Source organism: Trichosurus vulpecula, chromosome 8 (genome assembly GCF_011100635.1).
Source record: "Trichosurus vulpecula isolate mTriVul1 chromosome 8, mTriVul1.pri, whole genome shotgun sequence".
In the NCBI taxonomy this organism is placed as follows: Eukaryota; Metazoa; Chordata; class Mammalia; order Diprotodontia; family Phalangeridae; genus Trichosurus; species Trichosurus vulpecula.
Genome location: NC_050580.1, coordinates 86,392,025 through 86,413,558, shown reverse-complemented (window position 1 = coordinate 86,413,558; position 21,534 = coordinate 86,392,025). Strand labels below are relative to the sequence as shown.

General features: G+C 37.6%; 1 protein-coding gene across 2 annotated transcripts in view; it reads right to left on the bottom strand.

The window, feature by feature from the left end:
- Positions 1-21,534, bottom strand: part of SLC16A12 (solute carrier family 16 member 12) — a 104,601-nt gene that overhangs the window by 18,140 nt on the left and 64,927 nt on the right. For both annotated transcript variants that reach the window (XM_036735711.1, XM_036735712.1), the window contains exon 2: positions 6,562-6,815. In XM_036735711.1, the coding sequence (XP_036591606.1) occupies positions 6,562-6,671 (110 nt within the window). In that variant the 5' untranslated portion in view covers positions 6,672-6,815. The remainder of the gene's footprint in view (positions 1-6,561; positions 6,816-21,534) is intronic.

The following is a 21,534-nucleotide window of genomic DNA, read 5'->3' as shown; positions in this document are numbered from 1 at the left end:
GGCAAAACAAGCTGTTTCTGACTCAGAGACCAGCTGCCTATCCACTATCCTATTCTGCCTCACAAACATCAGCTATTTTTACTACCTAAATATTATTGTCCTTCCTAAAATGTGATACTCAGAACTGAATTAAATATTCCAGATGTGGTCTGACAAGGAGTGAATACCCTAGGACCCTACATTTCATTTAATACAGCCAATGATCATGTTAGCTTTTTTTGAAAACTAAGTCAAAAACTAGGAAAATATTTATTTCAGAACAGACAAACTATGCACAAGCCAAAAATAAATCTGATTTTCTGGCCAAATTCAAGATTAATGATTTCCATTAATCCCTTTTCAACTGAACTTTTTTCTTTTTTATTCCCAGATGCCTAAATGCGGTCTGTTCTCATTTGATTATCTTTTTTAAAAATTAGTATTTATTTATTGTTAGAACTTGACAAACATTATCAAATACAAGCATTTCCATATACAAAGAATAAAAGAAACCCCAATTCACTGTGCACATCTTTTAAAAGAATATAACAAATTCAGCCCATTAGCTACAGAGCTACCCTATTTGTCTTCTTTCTATTCTTTTCTGTACATTTTTTAAAAAACGTTTCTCTGACTCTCTTTCATGTGACTATAAATCTGTAATAACCTAACCTTAACTGGGCCTCATAGGCCATGTTATCTCCTAGGAACATTCACCAACTCTTATCTTAATCTTTTTGCTTTGCACTGAATCTTTTTGGGCAGTTTTGCTTTTGCGTTTAACAAACAACACAAATTTTCTTGATTATTTTTATTTTTTTTCACTCCCTCTCCATCACCACACTCAAGATAATCAAACCAGTGAGTGTGAAAATATATAAACACAGCCTAGAACTCAGGGGTCCTTAACCTTTCTTGTGTTGTGGTGATCTGGTCTGGTGAAGCTTATGGATTCTTCAGAAGAATGTTGTTAAAGTCATAAAACAAATAATAAGATTTCCAAGGAAACCAATTTATTGAAATAAATATGTGGGTTTTTTTCCATTCAACTTCATAGATTCCCCTGAAATCTACCCAAGGATTCCTTGGGGGTCCATAGACCCCAAGTTAAGAACCCCTGGCCAGGATGAACTTGAGAGAAAAAAATATTTCAGGAATAACACTTGACTTTATCACCTAAATATACAAGAATCCTAAGAACAAAATATTTAAAATGGCACTAGTTTATTTCTTTAATGCTATAGTTTGAGGGATCATGAGAGGGGAAGGGCTGTTCCTCCTTTCATTTGGCCTTAGGGCACAAAGTAACATACAGATTTCTGAACAACAATGTTTTTGGCTTATGTCTCTAAAAATAAGTTAGTACCTCACAGATAAAATAGATATATATAGATATATATACACATATATATATATATATACATTATGTAGGTGTATGTATATATACACATGTGTGTATATATGCATATATGTGTAAGTGTGTGTATGTGTATATATATATATATATATGTATGCTAGGTGGTACAGTGGATAGAAAGCTGAGGCACAGTCTGGAAAAATCATCTTTGTGAGTTCAAATCTAGCCTCAGATACTTACTAGCTGTGTGACCCTGGGCAAGTCACTAAACCCCATTCACCTCAGTTTCCTCATCTGTAAAGTAAGCTGCAGAAGAAAATGGCAAACCACTCCAGTGCCTTTGCCAAATGGGGTCAAAAAGGGTCAGACAGGACTGAAACAACTGAATAACAATAAATACGTATGTATATCAGTATATATGTGTGTATATATAAATATATGTATGTATATATGTGTATATGTATGTATGTCCAGCTTCCAAAATGGGAGGCACACACACATACATGTATGGATATATAGACTTGAGTGGTCGTCCCAGCTCTCATCAGTCTGACGTCTAGACCAAGAGCTGGCCTCAAAGCCAGTAAGACCTAAGAGTCAAGTCCTGCGTCTGACACATAGTGACCCTGGGCAAGTCATTTTCTTTCTCAGCATTCTAGGGCAGCAATTCTCTAAGACCCTAAGTCACAGGGAAGGTGCCAAATTTCATTGGTCTAGGGAATCTTCTCATCTAGGTGTTCCTTATGCCAATGACATCAGAGGTCTAGTCCTAATCTCCATCTATTGACTGAAGGGAGTGGACTCTGATCTCTAAGGTCGGTGTTGGCTCTAATACTCCATGTCTCTAACTCACAGAGTGGCCTTCCTGTCTCCATGTTGATTCTCCACAGTATTTCCCTGCTGGCTGCTGCAGGGATGATCTTTGAAAACAACTGACATGTAGTGGTAATTGGGTGGCTATGACCATTGAACAGGAACCATGGGAAATCTCAGGAAGCAACACTTCAGGGACATTGACAAGGACTCTTCTGTGATGACAAAGGGACCACATTCAGTAGTCTTTCTGCTAGCCAGTTGCTTCATTTTGCCCATTTAACATAACAACAGCACCTGCTTCAGAAGGAGGTTATAAAGAACAAATGAGATAATCTTCAAAAAACATTAAACTGCTCCCTAAATGTGAGATTATTTTTATACTCTCAACCCCAAGAGTATCAGCAAAAGTTGGACTAAAGAGACACTTTAAAATAACAGTTCTTCTCAAAGATCAGCCACCTCCAAAGGGATGAGTTTACAATTAGACTGCTATATGGTCAGTCGGTCAGTAAATATCTATTAAGTTTCTACTCTGTGCCAGGCACTGTGCTAAAGAAACAAAAAAGTGGCAAAAGATAGTCCCTGCCCTCAAGGAGCTCACAGTTTAATGGGGGAGAAATAAACTAACAAATATGTACAAAAAAACTACATACAAGATCAATAAAGAATAATTAAAGAAAGGAAGGAGGGCACTAGAATTAAGAGAGTTGGGGAAAGGCAGTCTTTAGAATATGAGCTTTAAATTAGGACTTGAAGCCATGGAAGCCATTAGGCAGACATTCCAGGAATGGGGGATGGACAGGGAAAATATTTGAAGCCCAGAGATGGAAGATTTTGTTCATGGAGTAGCAAGGAGGCCAGTATCATTGGATTGAAGCACATATAAAATCAGTACTATTAACAAGCCCCTTTTATAGATAATGGAACTTTTTTTAAAAAAATTCAGTATATAGGAACCAAGGGAGGAAATAAATGTGCGCGATCTCGATAGTTTTCCATAACTTTAAAATCACATGCATGTTGTCCTCTGAAGGAAGGTCTCCAAAGAAGAGAAGTATTGCATTCCATAGTCAGCATAATGCTCATATAAATGAGGTCACAAATCCATTGGAGGATTGGTGTCACGTTAAAATGAGATCAGACTATACTTATGCAAAAATTACCCTTTTTACTGACTCAAACCTTTTTGTTTGCATCATGTTATTCAACAAGAAGTAAGTGATTTAAGTGAAATGTTGTGCCTGAATTTTAGATTAAAAGGCAGAAATAGTGCTTGGTATTTTTTAAGGAAGTAGAAAAGGGCACAAAATTTAACTAGACTAAAGGAGGAAACATTATCCCATGCTTTGAAAACCACTGGCCATTAAAAATCAGGTGTTGGAAAACTTCAGTTCATGGATGGTATCTGAATTTGAGTTTAATTTCATCCAGCGTCTAGAACTGACACACAGTAGCAAAAGGTGGTGTCACTTCTGTCTATAGTTGTGAAAATGTAATATAATTTCCCAAAATCAGTGTAAATACTAACATGAAGAGTGAAAAGAGGAAACTTTCTCCATGAGAGGAGAAAGTAGATTACCATTTCTTGGTAAGGTAATATTAGACATTCCCAGCTTTATAGAGCAGGAAGTTAGCATCTGTTTCCATGGAAAATAAAGAGAATGGAAGATCCCCATGCTTTTAAAAATGAAGCAAGAATTTAAAAAACTGTATATTAAACTGACAAGAGTTACCTATAGTTTTAATCTACATGATTGTATTTTAAAAGATTATTGATAAACAAGTTAGATCTTTGCCTTTCAGCACTGCAGCCAACAATGAAGTCATGAACTTCTTCCCTCTTCTTCCCCCAAATGCTACCTCTGACCTCCTCTCAATTTCTAGAAGCACAGAATCTCAGAGTTTGGAGGGAACCTCTGAAATTATCTAGCCAGTCAGTATCTGAACATGAACCTTTTTTGTAATATCCCTAACAAATGATCATACAATTTTTGCTTGAATTCTCCCTAAAGCAGTCCATCCACTTAGGGACCATTCTAACTGTCAGATAGTTTTTCTTTAGGTTACACCAAGGTCTTCCTTTCTTAGAACATCTGCCTGTTGTTCTCTCTGGGACCAACAAAAAATTCCAGCTCCTCTTCCCCACAACAGCCCTTTCAAAACTGTTGACATTGATCATGTCAAATGATCAATCAACAAGCGTTTAATAAGTGCTTTCTATATGCCAAGAATTGTGCTGTCGCTCAGGAAATATTTATTAAACATTTACTCTATGCCAGATCACTATTCCCCACTAAGTTTTCTCTTCTCCAAACTAAATATCCCCAGTTCCTCTGACAGATCCTTGTAATATATGGTTGAGATCCCTTAATATCATCATCTCCCTCTATCTGAAATGTACTACAGTTTGTCCCTCCGTATATGAAATGTCTAGAATAGAGCATCAATGTAATCTGAGCAGGGTAGAGTACAAAGAACATATCTGTGCACACAAGCATATATATGTACACATATCTAGGTGTATATATGTATATGTAGGCATACATGTCGACATATAGATATGTACATATATATGCATACATATTTCAATGCAGTCTAAAATTGTATTAGATTTTTGCCTTCTAAGTCCAATAGATGACTCATAACTCCATTTGTAATCCACTCCCAAATTAAACTTCAAATGAAGGTTGCCAGAAATCATAAGATTGTACATATGTTTTCTTCCTGCCTTCTCTCTGCCATCTTGGCTCTGTCTCTTGTATATGTGTTTTCTGTGGGATAGGAAAATCCTATTCAAGTGTACAGACAGCAGAAGATACAGGGTTAGTATGCTCACTTTCCAGCCCTATCCTACTCCACTTTCTTATCAGGAAATATATTTAATAACTTCATTTTATTTTTCTAGGGAGGGATCAATGTTATGGGAAAGTATGTCTACATCCAGGTCTTTGTATAAACTCATTGACTTTATTCTCTCTTATCCCTGAATGGGTGAAGAATTGGAGAGCATGAACTTGACATCCTGATGTTTTTAAGGAGACTAACTTCAAAACCACATGAATGCTGGATTGTTTTCAGCCCTCTTGATGACTATTTGCTACCCATGGGACCTCAGACCTCTGGGTTTCAGTTTCATCATCTCCGAAATGAAGGGGTTCAACTAGGCTATATACAGGGTCCCTTGCGATTTTGAGTTCCCTTGGGAAGGGATTAGCAGCGAAGTCCCCAATAAAGTTGTAAGACAAAATTTGCCTGCCTTCTTCTTTGCATTAGACTTTCTTATTGGAGAATGTCTTACTCCCTCAATTGAAGATACCATTAAATTATCATTAGGGCAAGCTCATTTCATTGCCAAGGATACATCCAATCAAAAGACAATGAAAACTTCCATTTGAAGTAAAGCACCAGTAGGGAATGCAACTATATGACCTAAAATAATAGCTTGCATGTGTATAGGCTGCCCTTTTCTTTAAAAAAAAGTATGCATATATATATATGTATATATATGTATATATTAAACCTATGTATATATGTATGTATCATATATACACATACATATATACACACATATACCTGCCCTTTTAATCTGGGTCTTTTTTCTCATGCTTATCTTGACTTTTGAATAGAATATCACAGCACCTTTCTTTTTTCAAGCAGCTAATCTTTGGGGTGGCTTGAGAGTGTGGGTGGAGAATTGCACATTTAATTCACTTGGAGTCCCCCTTAAAGATCACTGAGCAACTTTCAAATTAAGAATTAATGAATGAACTCTAAGAAAGGAAACTTCGGAGGTCATCTTATCTATCTGTCTCCAAACAAGTTTATACCTAATTTATCACATAAATCAAATGATTGCTTTACTATTCTTAAAAGCTATTTTTAAAGAGCTCTGAGGGACTATGTGACAAGTCACTTTTTTTTATTTGAGCTTCAATTCCCTCATCTACAAAATGAGAGGGTTAGATTCAATGATGTTTAATGGGCCTTTCAACCCTAAACCTAAAGGCATACACTTTTTAGCAAAGAAAATAATATGAAATCTATTAATAGCTAAGGAATTTCCTAAACCAAACAACAAACAAAAGCATTTTCCTCATTTGGTAATTAGGGAGAGGGACATTTAAAACATCTTTCAAAACCTTGTGAATTGCTTATGAAGAAGAATGTCTGAAGAAGCCTCAAAGCCCTGGTGTTTTCTAAATAGTAACATTTTAGATGAGAATAGTTTAAACGGAGATAATTCAAGAACACTGCTAAATAAATGTAGATATTTGAGAAGATAGATACAAGAAAAACAGTTTATGGATTGAATGGCTCAGTCAAAGAATCATGTAAACCTGGGAGGGGCGGGAAGCAAGAGGGCCACTGAAAAATAAAAAAAATTTAGTAATCAAGGAATTTCCACCTACCTTGTGACTGCCCTGGTACAGATGGTGACAAGGAAACAGCCAGCCACAATCATCCAACCCCATCCTCCATCAGGTGGGGAAATGTACAAAGTTCTCTTTGGTGCTGCCATAGTTAGGACTGATGACTTCTATTCTTGGCCAAGTTACTCCAAAAGAGTCAGTTTTAGTTCGAAGATGGTTTGCTGTCCCAGTGAATTCCTGTTGGCATTCAAGGGTGGCATGGAATGCTACCTGGCACATTGGTCACTGGCCATCTGAAATCAAAATTAGGCCATGGCTGCGTTTAATCATTGCAATAAGTCAAAGCTGAGTTTTTCATTCTTGTAAAATTCTATTGCATCTTTCATATGTACTACAATATGCATTTAGTTATCCCACCATGGAGAGGCAGTGTGGTATAATGGAAAGAGCACTGGCATGCAAGATTAGAATCAGGATTCTAATACTGTCCTTTGCTAACTACTTGAGCAACTAAGCAATTAAAACCTTGAGCAATTCCCGTCACTGCCGTGTTTTTTGGCTTCCTCCTCTGTGCTACCAAGAGGAGGGAGGCAGGGCACTTGATCTGAGTGGCAGAAATATAGTAGCTGTTATCACTAACCCTAATAAGGGCACCATCCTACTTCCAATTTGCAGCTGCCTGTCAGCAAAAGATAAACGTAGCAAGGGCCTGGGGGGAGGGGAGGGTGGATATTTAAACTTGGTCTTTATACTGGGGGGTCATGGAGCTGCATAATTTGCTGGGGAGAGAGGATAAACCAAACAAGTGAGACCCCATTGTAGCAGAAGATTATGACTCTGATTACCCAGGTGATTTTCCCCGAGTGCTGTTATTTATGTGTGGGGGAAAGGGCTGAATGCTTTGGACTGTGCTTTGAGCTGCTTGAGGTCTTGGGCATAGAATACACCAAGGCAGTCGTGTCAAACTCAAATAGAAAGGGGGGAGGGGCATGAAACTGTACATAGGGATTTCCACTGGTTGTATGACAGTTTCAAAATGCAATATTTCCTGTGTTTCATTGTATTTTTGTTATTTTACTAAATATCTCCCAATTTCATTTTCATCTGGTTCAGCATATATGTTGCAAGTTTCGTGCGTATGTTTGACCCCTCTGCACTAAGGGGCTGGCTGGGATGACTCTGACACAAGACCTATGACAACTATGTCTTTGATAGCATTTTATGGAAGTTACAAAGAGCCAAAATTTGATTTTATATAAGGAAAAGCTTCTTAAAAATGTGAGCTAGTCAAAAGCAGAATAGGTTACCTCAAAGGTCATGAGTACAGTCTTCCAGAAAAGATTGCATGACCTCTTACTAGGGATATTATAGAAAGGAATCTTGTTCATACTTGGGTTGTATAGACAACTTCTGAGATTGTTCTGATTCTGACCCCTTTCTTATTCTTGGGCATGCCACCCTCAGAGGCAGCAGGACCCTGGCTGTCAACAGTCATGATGAGACCATTCCAATTTTTAAATGAGAAGATTGAATCTCTAACGACACTATTACCATGACAGAAACTTTAAGACCTTCTGACTCTACTAGGATCAGCATCTTCCAAAGTGACTTTATTTTTCTGTTAATCTTGATCTTAGCTATAATGTTAACAAAGGGAAATATTCTTCAAACATAAAAATGTTATGAACTCAATGTAGGGTTTAATACCAAGCTCAGGATGTACTGCCATTGGAAATGGTAATTAGGGGCTACAACCTTGCGAGGGTCGAAAGGTCAGGAGAGAGAGCCACCAGCTCTAGCAGGGGAGTCCGTGCTGGGGTTTGCAACAGGCAGTAAGGACACATTTAAATGTGAATTTGATGAATTGGGGAAAAATTGTTAGTCTGAGCCCTTTCTCCCCAGAGACAGAAATAGTACAGGAGGGAGGATGCCCCAGAAGCGATGGGAGGAAATATTTGTATTTCTGTTTTTGTTATATCCTCAAAGTAAATAACACCTTGTAAAAGCTAATTGATGCCCATCAGTTAAATATGATTGGAGTAACACTAGATCACATTAATAATAAATGGCAGTTGATATGCAAACTCAGGTCCTCTGACTTAAAATCCAGCACCTAGTCCATGGTATCATGTCATCTCCACTAGAATCACAGATCTAGACACAGATCTAATGAGTCCCTTATTTCACAGACCATGGTGAGTAATAGTAAGCTCTAAGGTATAACCAACTTTACAAGTAGCTCAGATAGAGTGGAGACAGAAGTTGTCACTGAAGTTGAGGTGGTTGAAAAATTGGGAGGCCAGAGAGTTTGAGGGAATGCCAATTCAAATATTCCAATATAAAGTATTGTCCTTTCATGTGCAAGCAATTTAATTTGCGAAAAGGGCAATTCTCCATCTGGTTCTCCTAATAATCTGTCTCTCCTCAAATTTTAATGGGAAAACTATGTTTCTTCACAATTTGATTTTATCAGTTGTTCATATACAGTAGTTATTTTCTGCCTTTTTCAGCAATGAAAGAAATGAAAGGTGCAATGTCTTACACCCTTCACAAGATAATTTCATCTTTTCTCCTTACACACAAATTCTTTTTCTGCCCTTTTCAGCAAATCAACAAGAACAAAGGCCTGGAATGAGGTAAAGAGGAAGACTGTGAGTCATATACTGAGCTCCTTGAGAAAGAAGAATATGAAGAAATTCATCCATCTTCTTGGTAAAGAAATGGGAGACAAATGGCAAACATCGTGTATACCATCAGATGTGGTCACTGTATCAACCTGTTTGGCTTAGCTATTTTTCTTTGTGAGAGAAAAAGAATTCACTTGGGAAACAAGAATATGGAGGAAGACAGAGAGACAGAGAGAGAGAGAGAGAGAGATAGAGACAGAGAGACAGAGACAGAGAGACAAAGAGACAGAGACAGAGAATGGACTGGATACTGGCAGATTATTGCCTTAAGATTCTGGACAGTGGCATAAATGAATGGAGTAAATTGAAAATCAGGAAAAGTAATTGAGTGACAGCAGCAGAGTGGCAATGGAAGGAATAAGAATTGTGTCAGCTCTTCTTCCTGTCTGTGATGGGTCTGGAGCACAATGAGTAGGAAACAGTGGCAAGGGATGGGGTAGTCTCACAAATAAGTCAAATTTCTGTGTTGGATAAAATGGAAAGAATATGAAACAATAAGATTTAGAATAAAAGGGGATTTAAAAATGGAAGCAAAAACTCTAGAGCTAGAGGTCCAGAGGAAATGTGGGAAGGGCAGATGACCATAGTTACTAGATAAGCATAGGCTCCTCCCCCTCCCCACCTTTGTGGTCTTTTTGCATTTTGTGACCCCCATGCACTCTTTGTCCCACTGACATTGGCCTCCTTGCTGTAGCTTGAGCAATGAACTCCATTTGTCAGTTTTGGACATTTCCTCTGGCTGACCACCCATATGTAGAAAGCTCTTCCACCTCATCTTGAACTCCTGGCTTCAGTGGCTTCCTTTGGTATCTGTAATGACCAACTTTGACAGACTTGGCTTTTCTCAGCAATACAAGGTTCAAAGACAGCTCCAAGGGGCAGCTAGATGGCTCAGTGAGTAGAGCACGGGCTCTGAAGTCAGGAGGACCTGAGTTCAAATCAGCCCTCAGACTCTTGGCACTCCAAGGGGCAGCTAGATGGCACAGCAAGTAGAGCACAGGCCCTGAAGTCAGGAGGACTTGAGTTCAAATCCAGCCTCAGACATTTGACACACTTACTAGCTGTGTGACCTTGGGCAAGTCACTTAACCCCAATTGCCCTGCCTTCCCCCCCTCCAAAAAACAAAATAAAATAATTTTTAAAAAGACAGCTCCAAAAGACTCATGATGGAAAAAGCTATCCATATCCAGAGAAAGAATTAAAGAGTCTGAATGCAAATTGAGGCAAACAATTTGCTCTCATTTTTTCCCTTCTTTTTTGGTTTTGCTTCTTCTTTCTCGTGATTCATTCCATTGGTTATAATTCTTCTTTACAACTTATTATTGTGTAAATAAGTTTAATGTGAAGGTATAGGTAGAACCTATATCACAATATATACAGTATTGGAGGGGAGGGGGAAAAGAAGAGGGAGGGGGAGAAAATTTGGAAATCAAAACCTTGTGGAACTTAGTGTTGTAAACTAAAAATAAAAAATAAATTAAAAAAATAAACTACCACCTTTAATAGGAAGCCTTTCCCAACCCTTCTTAATTCTAGTGACTTCCCTCTAATGATAATCTCTAATATGTCCTGTATATAGTTTCTTTGTACATGGTTGTTTACATGTTGTCTCTCCTCTTAGACTATGAGTTCTTTGAGAGTAAGGAATGGTTTTTACCTTTTTTTGTGTCTTCAGAACTCAGCACCGTGCCTGGGACACAGTAGGCATTTAATAAATGTTTGCTGACTGATCACCAATTCTGAACAATATTCTGTCATGTCTTCTCAAAAGTTCACTACACAAGGTCCATCCAATACGTCAAAGGCATTCCTTAATTTCTCCCAACATCATGAAGCCCTCTGGCTGGCTACCACTCAGTGTCACTACTGTCTCATTACCAGCCAGTCTTTTTTCTTACAATTCCTTGATGACATCCTATATACTCCTGATTTTCTTTGAATTTCCTCATTGATTAAGCATTGTAATCTGCTTATACTCACAATGTACCTTTCCAATGCCCTTTATGTGATGCTCATCTTTAGTTATTTGGAGGCAATAGAGATCCAAACCCTGCTACCATATAGCAATACTGGTAAGATCTTTGTACTAAATTTATAGGAAGATTGGGATCTCAGCAAAGGTGCTTTGCAATTCCCCCAAAGTAATCCAACTTCTTTCTCTTTTTCTTTTCAACTCTAGGCCTAACTCACTATCTTTCTTACTCTCTGCCCCAGATATTCATACTGTAGAAAAGAACTATAGGGTGTCAACTCAGATCCATATTGAAAATATGCAAGAAACATTCTTCATCCATTTAGTTTTTCCTGGGTAGATAGGAGAACCAAACTCCTTTAAATGCTTAGTCATTTCTTCCAGGAAACTCTGTAATATCTTAAAGCTTGATGAAATCAACAAAATGTCATCCACAAATAAGCATCTGAAAACCTCCTTATCTGCTCCTCATTATCCCTCCTTGACCTGGACTCTGTGCTGGATCTCTTCCATTGCCATCACTTTGGCAAATACTTTTGACAAGAGTATACGTCTATCTCCCTGTATCTTGCCTAATGTTTATTACCAGAGGGTCTCCGGATAGGTTTATTTCTGTTGGTACATCTTCCAAGAATACCTGAAGATCTTGATAAGTGGATGGGAGACTCATGTTGTAAGAGAACCTATAAAATTGCATTTTGCTATACTGAATCAAATATTTTTTTTCATAATCAGCAATAAGCACAGTGTGGTCTTACAGCATTCCCTAATTTTTCAGTCAATTATGAGATGATAAAGATGTGATTCATTGTTCAGTATCATTTTTGAAAGTATTCCCTACTAAATGTCCTCTTTAAGGATGCCCTCAGTCAATGTCTAGATGACCTTCAAAGTTTGCATAGATTGGAGTTTAGACATATCGTTGTTCAGTCATTTCAGTCATGTCTGCCTCTCCCTGACCTTTGGGGGTTTTCTAGGCAAAGATATTGAAGTGGTTTGTCATTTCCTGCTCCAGCATATTTTACAGATGAGGAAACTGAGGCAAACAGGTTAAATGACTTGCCCAGGGCCACACAGCTAGTAAGTGTCAAAGACCGGATTTGAACTCATGACGATGTGTCTTCCTGATTCTAAACCCAGTGCTTTATCCATTGTGCCACCTAGCTGTACCCAATTAGACATACAGGTCAATAGTTATTGATGGCCCTTGTTTACTTTTTGTGTGTGTGTCCATAAGGTCCAATATTATTTCCACACTTCTGGTATCTTCCCCTCCTTTAGATACCATGTTTATTAATCTCTCAGTGGTCTTACAATTTTAATATTTCCAGCATGAATCTATTCTATACTCAAGCCAACCCATCTGATTTTCTAGTCTTTGTTCCCTTTAATGCTATTTCTACTTCCTCTGTAAGCATCTCAGGGACAGTGATGTTAAAGGTCCAAGTATGATGGTTTCGTTATACTTGGTTAAAAAAATAGAACTAATTGTAACATTTTTGCAAGTCTTTTCTACTATTCTGTCTGCAGTCTTTCTTTTCCTCTTGGAATGACTTTGGGATAACTTTACTTACCTGAATCCTTGCCAAGCATGTTTTAGATAAGTATTAGTCTCTAATGTTCTCCTCTGCTTTATGAATGGAAACTTCTCATAATCATACATCATCCATCTTCACAGGATTTTGCAAAAAAGTTCATATTCTAACCTGGTGTTGTCTTTGGTAGCCATCTCTTTCCCTTTGGCAAGTAAGTCAAATGTTTACTGACTAAGGCATTTTCTAGATTCATTTGATCTTGCTGCAAATAATTTACATCAGCTGAACCTATGGATAAAATTTTTATAGTCAGAGTTGACTAATTCTCTTTTCTATTTTAGAGGCAGCTGGTTGATGCAATGGATAGAATGCTGAATCTGGAGTCAAGAAGACCTGAGTTCAAATCTAACCTCAAATATTTACTAGCTGTGTGACACTAGTCCCTTAACCTGTCTTTCCCAGTTTCCTCAACTGTAAAATTGGGATAATAGCACCTACTTTCCAGGGTTGATGTGAGGATCAAATGAGATACTTGTAAAGCATTTAGCACACAGTTGGCACTTAATAAATGCATGTTTCCTTCCTTCTATTTTTCAATTTTTTAAATATAAATAAGTCAAGGTCAGCTATTTTTTAAATAGATTCTACATATTTTTCTCATTACTATTCTTGTTTATTATAAATTCTGATCTTAGCTCTGACAAGTCTGACTGTAATGATAGCAGACTCAGCTGTATATGTTATTAGACATGTATAATATATAGCTATTAGATTTTATATGTGCATGTATATGTATATCTATATGTCTGTGCATACATATCATATGTAATGGGGGTCTAATTCATACACAAACCCCATATGCTTATTTGGCTGATGCAAGCTCTCCCTGTTGAGGTTCCTTGAGAATTTTCTTCCAGGAGAATCATAATGATTTATAAAGGAAATTCCTTGGAGAGATTACAGAATATGTATATACATTCCACAACAAGTTCCATGGCTAACCATGTAGTAAAGGGGAGGCTCTCTGATAGCATTCAAAACAGACATGTCAGTATCCACCATGGTGAACTTTGCCTCATTCTCTTTTAGCTTCATTTGGTGACTTCTTAACCCATAGCATCTAGGAAGAAATTGGACTGACCATGACAGCTCAGAAAGGCTAGAAGATAAGACAGGAATTTGAGAGTTGGCATTCCGGCTGTATTTTGTGGTCAGCACAGCATCAGTTCCCCAAGCAGCAAACTTTGGGAGTAACCTTTGGACTGCAGGCCAACATGGCTGACCAAGGACTCATCCAGTATTGATGCTGCTTTTAGACACGAATTTGGTAGAGCCAATATTAAACAGGAACTGAACTAAGGTAGGGGGAGGGGAGAAAAGGGGACCATATGTTTATTTATTCTTGCTTTATTTTTTTGTAAAAACTAATTAATATTAAGTGTATTAGTTACAAGCACCTAACAATGAGAGGAACATATTTGGTGAAGACTTGAACAAATGTCAGTAGAAGAAGAGATACCTCAGACCTCTCAAGGTACCATAAAACCTTGAGGGGAAGATATAGCATGCTTCACTCTGGGTATAAGCCAAAGCATATCCTCACCCCACCCTACACACACACACGCACACACACACACACACACACACACACACACACACACACCTTCTCTTTCTTAAATCAAGCCCAAGGGACTAATTCATGTAAGATGATCACATGTCCCTTTTATGAATATATGAGTCTGGAGAAATAGCATCATTGCGGGGGAGGGGGGTGGCCTTTAAGAGTCAAGAAGACCTCCTACACATACTAGTTTTATGCCTTTGGTTAAATCACTTTAGCTTCTTAGTCATTCCAGACAAAGCTCTAAGACTCTTAATTACAGATGATTTGCTCATCTGTACCAGTGATGAGAATTTCTGTATTGAGGAATTCCCCACACCAATAAAATCACAGGGACAAACCCCAATATCCCCTTCCCCTATGCTCAGAATAAAACCATGAGTCCAGGTATATCTATCACCAAATTAAATTCAGACTATGCACAAGTAGTAGAACTTCAAATGGATTTGGAAAGGAATACAAAACAAAGCAATTTTTCTTCATTAGCTTATTAAGTCATTTGACTACCTTGTGTTCAATGCTAAAAGCTTGTGTAAAGTTCTACTCCCTCTTTTGTGTTTTTGTTTTGTTATTCATATTTGTTGATAACTATTAAGGCTTTTAAAAAACCTTCACATTAATATTAATTGCTTAAGGGTAGGCTGAACCAATATAATAAAAATGACAATGCTACCTAAATTAGTTTATTCAGTGCCATACCAATCAAGTTACCAAAACATTATTTTATCAAGCTAGAAAAAATAACATAATTTGTCCAGAAGGACAAAAGGTCAAGATAGAATATCAAGGGAATTAATGAAAGAAATGCAAAGGAAGGTGGTTTCTCAAATTGTATTACAAAGCAGTAAGTATCAAAACAATCTGGTATCTTCTGAGACATAAAGTGGTAGATCAGTGGAATAGATTAGGCCCATAATGTACAGTGGTAAATGACCATAGTAATCAGTGTTTGATAAACCCAAAGATCCATGTTTTGGGGACAAAGGAAAATCAGAAAACAGTTTGGCAGAAATTAGGTATAGACCAACATCTCACATCGTATACCAAGATAAGGTCAAAATGTTTTGACATGACATTTTTAGACATAAATAGACATAGATACTATGAGCAAATTGAGGGAGCATGGAATAGTTTACCTGTCAGATCTATGGATAAGGGAATAATTTATGACCAAACAAGAGATAGAAGGCATTACAGAACATGAAATGGATAATTTTTAATTACATAAAATTAAGAGGCTTCTGCACAAACAAAGCCAATGCAGCCAAGATTAGAAGGAAAGTCAAAAATTGGGGGAAAGTTTTATGGCAAGTTTCTGATAAAGGCCTCATTTCTCAAATATATAGAGGACTGAGTCAAGTTTATAAGAATACAAGTCATTCCCCAATTGACAAATAGTTAAAGAAATTCAGATGAAGAAATAAAAGCTATCTATAGCCATGTGGAAAAAATGCTCTACATCATTATTGATTAGAGAAATGCAAATTAAAAAGTGTACCACCTCACACCTATCAGATTGGCTAATATGACAGAAAAAGAAAATGATAAATTTTGAAGGAAATGTGGGAAAATTGGGACACTAACGCACTGTTGGTGGGGGTATGAATTGATCCAACCATTCTGGAGAGTAAAATGGAACTATGCCCAAAATGTTATAAAACTGGGAATACTCTTTGACCCAGCAATAGCACCACTAATTCTGTATCCCAAAGATATTTTTTTAAAAAGGGAAAAGGACCTACATGTTCAAAAATGTTTGAAGCAACTCTTTTTGTGGTGTAAAGAATTGGAAAGTGAAGGGATGTCCATCACTTGGGGAATGGCTGAAGAAGATGTGGTATATGATTGTGATTGAATAGTATTTTGCTGTAAGAATGATGAGCAGGATGCTTTAAAAAAAACCTGGAAAGACTTACATGAACTGATGCAAGATGAAGTGAGCAGAACCAGGAGAACAGTGTATACAGAAATAGCAATCTTGTACTATGATCAACTGTGAATGACTTAGCTCTTCTCAGCAATACAATGATCTAAGACAATTCCAAAGGACTCATGATGAAAAATGCTATCCATCTCCAGAAAAAGAACTGATAAAGTCTTAATACAGATTGAAGCATACATTTATTTTGCTTTCTTTATTTTGGGGGGAGGAGTTGGTCTGTGTTTTCCTTCACAACATGACTAATAGAGAAACATGTCTCACGTGACCGCATATGTATAACCTATTTGGAACTCAGTTTTTTTAAATTAATGTTAAATTTTTTACATGTGATTGGGAAAAGATATTTTTAAAAACTCCTTTGTATTATTTAGCCAATTTTCACCACATAACAAGAAATATCCTGGCTAATTTAAGACAAATAGAGCTTAATAAAGCAAAATAGAAATCTTACCCCAATAACTGTAACACATATAACGCATCACCAAAAACAACCTTGGCTACAATAGCTAGCAGAATTTTCTGGCATTGCAAGTATAGACACTAATCATGCTGACAAAACCTGGCAAGTGTTATAAAAAATCATTCCTTTTCACCTTTGAAGAGAAAGGACAGGCATCACTTCAATATTCTCCTTAGTCAACTTGTCACTTTCTACCTAGTTGCCTGATGCCCAGTCTTCTGGGGGAAGGAAGACTTCCATGTTTCAAGGCCTGGCACAATGAAAAACCAACCTTGTAAAAGACCATCAATCAATGCTTGTGAGTGTGGATGGTGATGACAAAGCAAGAGGACTTTTCTCCTGGATTTCGACTGTGTAGTTTAAAATTGTCCAACCTACCGTAAAAAAAAAAAAAAAAACCTGAGGCAGAGCTCTGAGCCAATGGCACTTCATTAAAGGGTCCATGGTCCCCTTCCTCATCATATGAGGTACCCCTTCTTCCAGGGCTTTATTTTTATAAGGTTTGATACCTGAACACTCTAGAGAGTCTACACAAAATATAGCATCCCATTGGTTGACAGACACTGCTTTGAGGGCCAAAAATAATGTATCAGCCCAAAAAAATGGTATATCAGCACAGGGGTCTCAGGTTGGGCAAAGCATGGGGCATCTCCACTGACTAAGTGGTCATAAGATGGTCATAAAATGGTCACCTGCTCGTGTTGGACAAGAAAGAGTGGTCTGGAGGCACAAAAATAAGTTGGGGGATTTTCCATGTAATTGAGTCCCCTCTGCCAAGCTGGGCTTGGTCACCATAATAAAGGAAAAACAAGGGTGGAGGGCCTTCAGTTAGCTTCCTATGATTAAGCCAGTGAACTTACAATCTACAATTCACTGCTCTGGGGCCTAATATATAGAACTTATAATCACTACTCCTACGGAATCATATCAAACTGACTAATACTGATTGCAATAAAGTGGGGGGGTCTCAATGAATCATTTCTCACATGACTCAATTTCCAACTTTGTTGCAAAGCACTTATTTCTGTCATCTTAAGGGGAGATTTCTAGATGTAAGCATCCTGATGGGCTGTCAGTAAGTCATTTCCAGTCATGATGAAACAACAATAAAGTGCCTGAAGTAGTTGAGTCATATTTTGTTTTGTTTTGTATTTTTTATTTTCTTTTACTTTGCTTTTGTTGAGATATTGGTGGGGAGAGCAGTGTAATCAAAACATGAAATTTTATCCATGGGAGAAACTCCCTTAATCTTAATCTTAAATCTTAAAAGATATAAATCTAAATCTTAAGACTTAAATGTAAATCTTAAAAGATTGTTTAGTGCACTCAGAGGTTAAATGACCTGTCCATGATCACAGCCAGAAATTGTGACAGGCAGGACTCCAGTTCAGGTCTCCTTGCCTCCAAGGACAACCTCCACTCTCCCAGAGACCAGAGCAGGGGTTCTTAATATTTTAGAGAAAGACCCCAAGTATAGAGAGGGCAGTCACTGGGAGATAGAATAAAAATAGCTGGCCTCCTCTACCCTACCCACCCTTCTCCAAGAGAAACCTTAATTACTTAGAAGAATGGAAGTAGGCAATTGGGGCCAGAGGTTACTCTGCTCTCCTCAGAGAGAGAGGGTACCAAATTCGAATTGTATCAATCTGCTCCCTTAAATATTTTTAATCTAGGATGAATTATCAGGTTCAAGCTGACTTCTGATTGTTTTGTCATTTTGAGGGTAAAGTAGAACCCCAACCTCTATATCCAAGGCTTGACCCCTTTCTTATCTAATACCAATTCAATACCGGTAATGAACACACATAGGAAATAGAAAAGAAACTTATTTATCCAAATCACAGTAAAACGGAAATCACAGAAGGTCTACATAAGAGAATATATACCAGACAATGCAGAGTGAAGGAGCTCTCCCATTGGGAGCAAGATAACTCAGTTCAACCAAGAGAGAGTCCTTGATTTCATCCAAGGGGAAACTTCTTGCAGTCTCTAAGCTGGGAATAGGGACATGATGGAGAATGCCAGCTCCTCCCATGTTTTCCCAAAGTCTTTTCCTTCAGCAACCTGAAGTTGGGTTGGCCTCTTCCATTTTTCCTCTCCAAAATGGAAATCAGAAGTGCCTGAAGAGACTTGAAGCTTGAAGAGTCCCCAAGAGGACTCAAGAATGCTGGAGCTCTCCTGCTCTCACCATCTCTGTCTCATCCTTGGTACAAGGTAAGGCATTTTCCTCTACCAATAAGAAAAGACTTCTGTATCAATGGGCTTTAGGATAAAGGTTACAACTTTTTGTGTCATAGACCCCTTTAGCAGTTTGGTGAAAACTATGGTCTGTTTCTCAGAAGGATATTTTTAAATATACATGATAAAATACATAGGATCACAAAGGAAACCAATTCTATTGAAACATAGTTATCAATTTTTTTAAAAAATACAAGTTCACAGATCCCAGCTTAAGAATCAGGGCTATAAAGTGAGTCTACACCCTGATTCAGCAGCTTTTCTTGTTCCATGAAGATAAAGGAGAGACAGTATAACTTGTATCTACATGTACAACATACCCATTAAATTATAAACTCCTTGAGGGTAGGGATGGTTTTTTGCCTCTTTTTGTATCCCCAGAGTTTAGTGCAATGCTTGGTACATGGTAGATGCTTAATAAATATTGATTGACCAATTGATAGCTAATTTTTGTTTTCAATTCATTCAAAAGGAAGGAGGAGAAATCATCTAATCAAACAATTGCTTGATTTATTGACCTTTAAAAAAACCTGAAGTGACCAGTTAATCCCATCAGAATTACATGATGAAGTATATCTCAACAAAGCCATAGATTATATATTTTTAACATATTGACCCAAATTTTGAAAAACTTTTCATTGTGTAAAACAAGCCTTGTCTGGAGAGAAGGAACAGGAGGCAAGTCCGTCAAGATCTGAGATCTCACTGCTGTAAGAGACTCTCATTGTGGGGAAAAGTGCTTCTGTAGGTGAAATTGACACTCTTCTGATAACTTATAATTTTAGACAGCTGCCTTGGAGCATAAAGAGATTGAGCTACGGCTTACGGTCAACATAGCCAGTAACTGTGAAAGGCAAGGCTTAGGCCTAGGGCTTGTGGAATCCAAGGTGAGCCCTCTGTCCAATTTTCCACTCTGCTTTGTCTATATATTATATTAGATGACAGAACAAAAAAAATAAGCTAAATTTTCTAGCTCAGAACCCAAAAGGCATTCATGCAATAGATAAGAATAACCAGATAAAAAGAAAATCCACTATGAAATATGATTTATACTTATATGTTTAAGGACTGTTGTGTTTAGGCAAATGTAAATAAGAAAAATCCTGGAAATTTTCTCAAGACTAATTAATAATAATAGATTAAATCTGATCAGTTGGAATATAAGTAATCATATAATGCAGATTGCTATGTAGATGATAAGCCCCTGCCCAAACAAAAACATTTTCTTTTTTCCAGAATGAATCAAATATTGTTATTCTTTATTTATCCTCTGCTCTGATCTGATGATTTCCTGTCCTTTGTTTTAGTTTAGTGTGGAATTCCCATGTTTCATAAGCTAATATTTAGAAAAGAAATATCATGTGAGGTTCTCTAAAGCAAAGAACACAATTTTACAAATCCCAAAATAAATAAAAGATGCAAGCAACAATCACAATCATAGTTATTATGGTTAGAGAGTCAGACCCTCAATTCTTTGGGTCAGAGAGCAGATTTTTGAAGGAAGCCTTCCTTTAAAAGGTTTCCAGCGGTGAGAATACATGCACTTAAGAAATACAATTCAATCCAAAAAGCATTAATTAAGCCCCTGCAGTGTGCCAGGCACTGTACTAGGTGGTGGGGATACAAAATCAAAATCAACCAGGTGCTGTTTTTGTTATTACCAGAAACAGCACCATAAATAAGAAGGTCTTGCATTTGTGAAGTCTTAAAAACACTTTCACAAGTCTGATCTCATCTGATCCTTTCAATGACCCTATGAGATAAATAGGAAATGAAAGCCCAAGGAGCTTAAGTGGACTGCAATGAGTTTAAACTTATCATGCAGCCGCTGGTAGGGGTGGGGCAGCACCCCTGCCCGGGAATCCTGTAGGGTTTATAACTGCTTCCCTCTACCCCTCCTAATAGAGATAGAGTCAGGATAAAGCTTCCAAAGGAGCTGTGAGAATTTATGAACTTGAATACGAAACTAGAAAAAGAGAAGAGAAACACAACTTGTGTATGTGTGTGTGTGTGTGTGTGTGATACACAAGGGTATGGTTTTACCCATCCAAACAGATCATGTCATTTAAAAAGATGTTATGTCACAGATTTGTCTTAATGGGAAGGGAAGTTGGGGTGAGCTAATGCTAATTTAGTTACCTAAATATACTGGAGCAGTTGCCTTTTCTTTATGAATAACTTGAGTCTTTGCTTGTAAAACACACAAATGAACAAACCAACACGATATTAGTTGAAGCGTTTTGGAAGAGTCTTGGTTAAACTGCGCTGCTGTGCTTACAGCTATAACCAAGGCACCCTACTTGTCAATGGATCAAGGGCCTGGCCAATAGAAGTCTAGTCCCAGAGTCTGTGAATCATGCCCTGCCTACTGCGAACCCATGTGGAAGAGCCCAGGGGGCCTACACCTAGAAAGATATGATGATATATAGTGGAAGGACCTCACTCTTTGATTTGGAATGTTCACACATTCTGTAATTGCCGCTTGATAAAGAGATACCTGCCAACATGCTTCTGAGCCAGAATGGGAGTACAATCGAAAGACACTCCAAAGAGAAGC